The sequence below is a fragment of the Helianthus annuus genome, chromosome 2 (assembly GCF_002127325.2).
Source record: "Helianthus annuus cultivar XRQ/B chromosome 2, HanXRQr2.0-SUNRISE, whole genome shotgun sequence".
Taxonomy (NCBI): domain Eukaryota; kingdom Viridiplantae; phylum Streptophyta; class Magnoliopsida; order Asterales; family Asteraceae; genus Helianthus; species Helianthus annuus.
The window spans coordinates 137,466,840-137,468,990 of NC_035434.2; the positions used below are offsets into that span (position 1 = coordinate 137,466,840).

Genomic DNA, 2,151 nt, shown 5'->3' on the forward strand with positions numbered 1-2,151 from the left:
ATGAAGTTGAATCCAGCCAAATGCTCCTTTGGTATGGAAGAGGGCAAATTCTTGGGCTTCGTGGTCACAAACGGCGGCTTCAAAGTTAATCCAGAGAAAGTTCAAGCCATAGAGCGGATGCCGTCACCACGCACTATCAAAGAGATCCAAAGATTGGCCGGCCGTCTAGCCGCGCTTAATCGATTTCTATCAAACCACGCTGCAAAGTCATACCCTTTTATCAGCACTCTACGCAACTGCGTGAAGAAACAAGAATTCAATTTGACGCCAGAAGCAGAAGCTGCCTTCCAGAAAATGAAAGAGTGTTTGATTAAGCTCCCTACCCTGACCGCGCCGTTTGAAAAAGAACCACTCATTCTGTACTTGTCATCTTCGGACAAGGCAGTTGGGTCGATATTGTTGGTTGAGAGAGATGGGGTTCAGACTCCAATTTACTATGTCAGTAGGGTGCTTACAGATTCAGAAACGAGATATTCAACAATGGAGAAGTGAGTGCTTGCGCTGCTACACACCTCCAGGAGGCTGCGCAGATATTTCACAGGGCATATAATAACAGTACTCACTAACTTCCACATCGGCACAATTTTACAAAAGCTAGAGACGTCAGGACGTCTAGCGATGTGGGCAATCGAACTGGCGGCCACAATATTCTCTACAGGCCGCGCCCAGTCATAAAGGGTCAAGTTTTAGTGGACTTCATTACAGAAGTCCCAAAGGATAAAATCAAAGATTGTGAAGTTGTGGATACTCCCATTAAGGATACATCAGACGGATTGTGGTTGCTATACACTGATGAGGCCTCAAACGAAGATGGCACAGGAGCTGGATTGCGCCTCGAAAGTCCTGAGAAACATGAATTTACATACGCCATCAAGTTGGATTTCAAGAATACCAACAATGAGGCGGAATATGAAGCATTCTTGGCAGGCCTGCGCCTCGCCATCAAGATGGGAGCCCAAAACTTACAAGCTCATGTTGACTCATTGCTAATATCAAGTCAAATCAACGGGTTGTATGATGCCAAAGTGAAGTTATAGCTTTGTACTTGGACCAGGCGAAAGAATTGCTTCAACAATTCAAGTCATACAAAGTAGTTCACATCAATCGCTCAGAGAACAAACCGGCGGACGCCTTGAGTAAGCTCGGTTCAACATCTTTTCAACATCTTGCCAAGGATGTAAGAATTGAAGTACTCAAAAATCCGTCAGTTTTACTGCATCAATTGAATGTGATCGAAATAGGGCAGCCATCTTGGATGACCCCTATCATCCAGTACTTGCAAAAGGGAATACTCCCTGAAAACAAAGCAGAGGCAAGAAAGATACAGAACAAGGCTTTATTCTATGAGATGAACGGCGGAATCTTATATCGAAAATCCTTTTTGGGGCCACTTTTGTGCTGTGTGGACCCCCAAGATGCAAGTTACTTAATCAGAGAGATTCATGAAGGAATCTACGGCATCCATGCGGGCCCGCGCATGGTTGTCACGAAGATAATGAATGCTGGATATTACTGGCCAGGGATGCACATTGATGCCCTAAAGGAATTGCGCAAATGCGACTCCTGTCAAAGGCATGCCCCAAAAACCCTGCGCCCGAAAAATGATCTCATTCCCGTGTCCATTGCCTGGCCTTTCTAGCAGTGGGGGATTGACATGGTGGGACCCTTCCCAGAAGCTCCTGGAGCTGTGAAGTTCATAATTGTTGCCATGGATTACTTCACAAAATGGGTGGAGGCCAAAGCACTCGCCTCAACTACTGCAATGATGGTGCGCAAGTTCATTTGGGAGCACATCATTTGCAGGTTTGGTCTCCCACTCAAAATCGTAACAGACAACGACACCAATTTTGCTTCCGAAGATCTCCAAAAATGGATGAAAGAAATGAATATTGAGCATACTTTCTCCTCCGTTGCGCACCCTCAAGGCAACGGCCAGGTAGAAAGTGTCAACAAGAATATCGTTGAAGGGATAAAAGCCCGTCTGGGCACAAAGAGAAGAGGCTGGGTAGATGAGCTCCCGAGCATCCTGTGGGCTCATCGAACCATGCCGAAGACAAGCACTGGCGAAACCCCCTTTAGCCTAGTCTATGGCTCAGAGGCGGTTATCCCAGCTGAAATTGGCCTGCCCTCACCGCGCTTGAAAACAGTCAA

The 2,151-nt window shown here is 46.4% G+C and overlaps 1 protein-coding gene across 1 annotated transcript; it reads left to right on the plus strand.

Moving 5' to 3' along the window:
* Positions 1-1,639, plus strand: LOC110896640. Its single transcript, XM_022143868.1, has 3 exons — positions 1-488; positions 599-974; positions 1,055-1,639. Exons 1-3 carry the CDS (start codon positions 1-3, stop codon positions 1,637-1,639), a joined length of 1,449 nt encoding a protein of 482 aa, XP_021999560.1.
* The last annotated feature ends 512 nt before the right edge of the window (positions 1,640-2,151 follow it).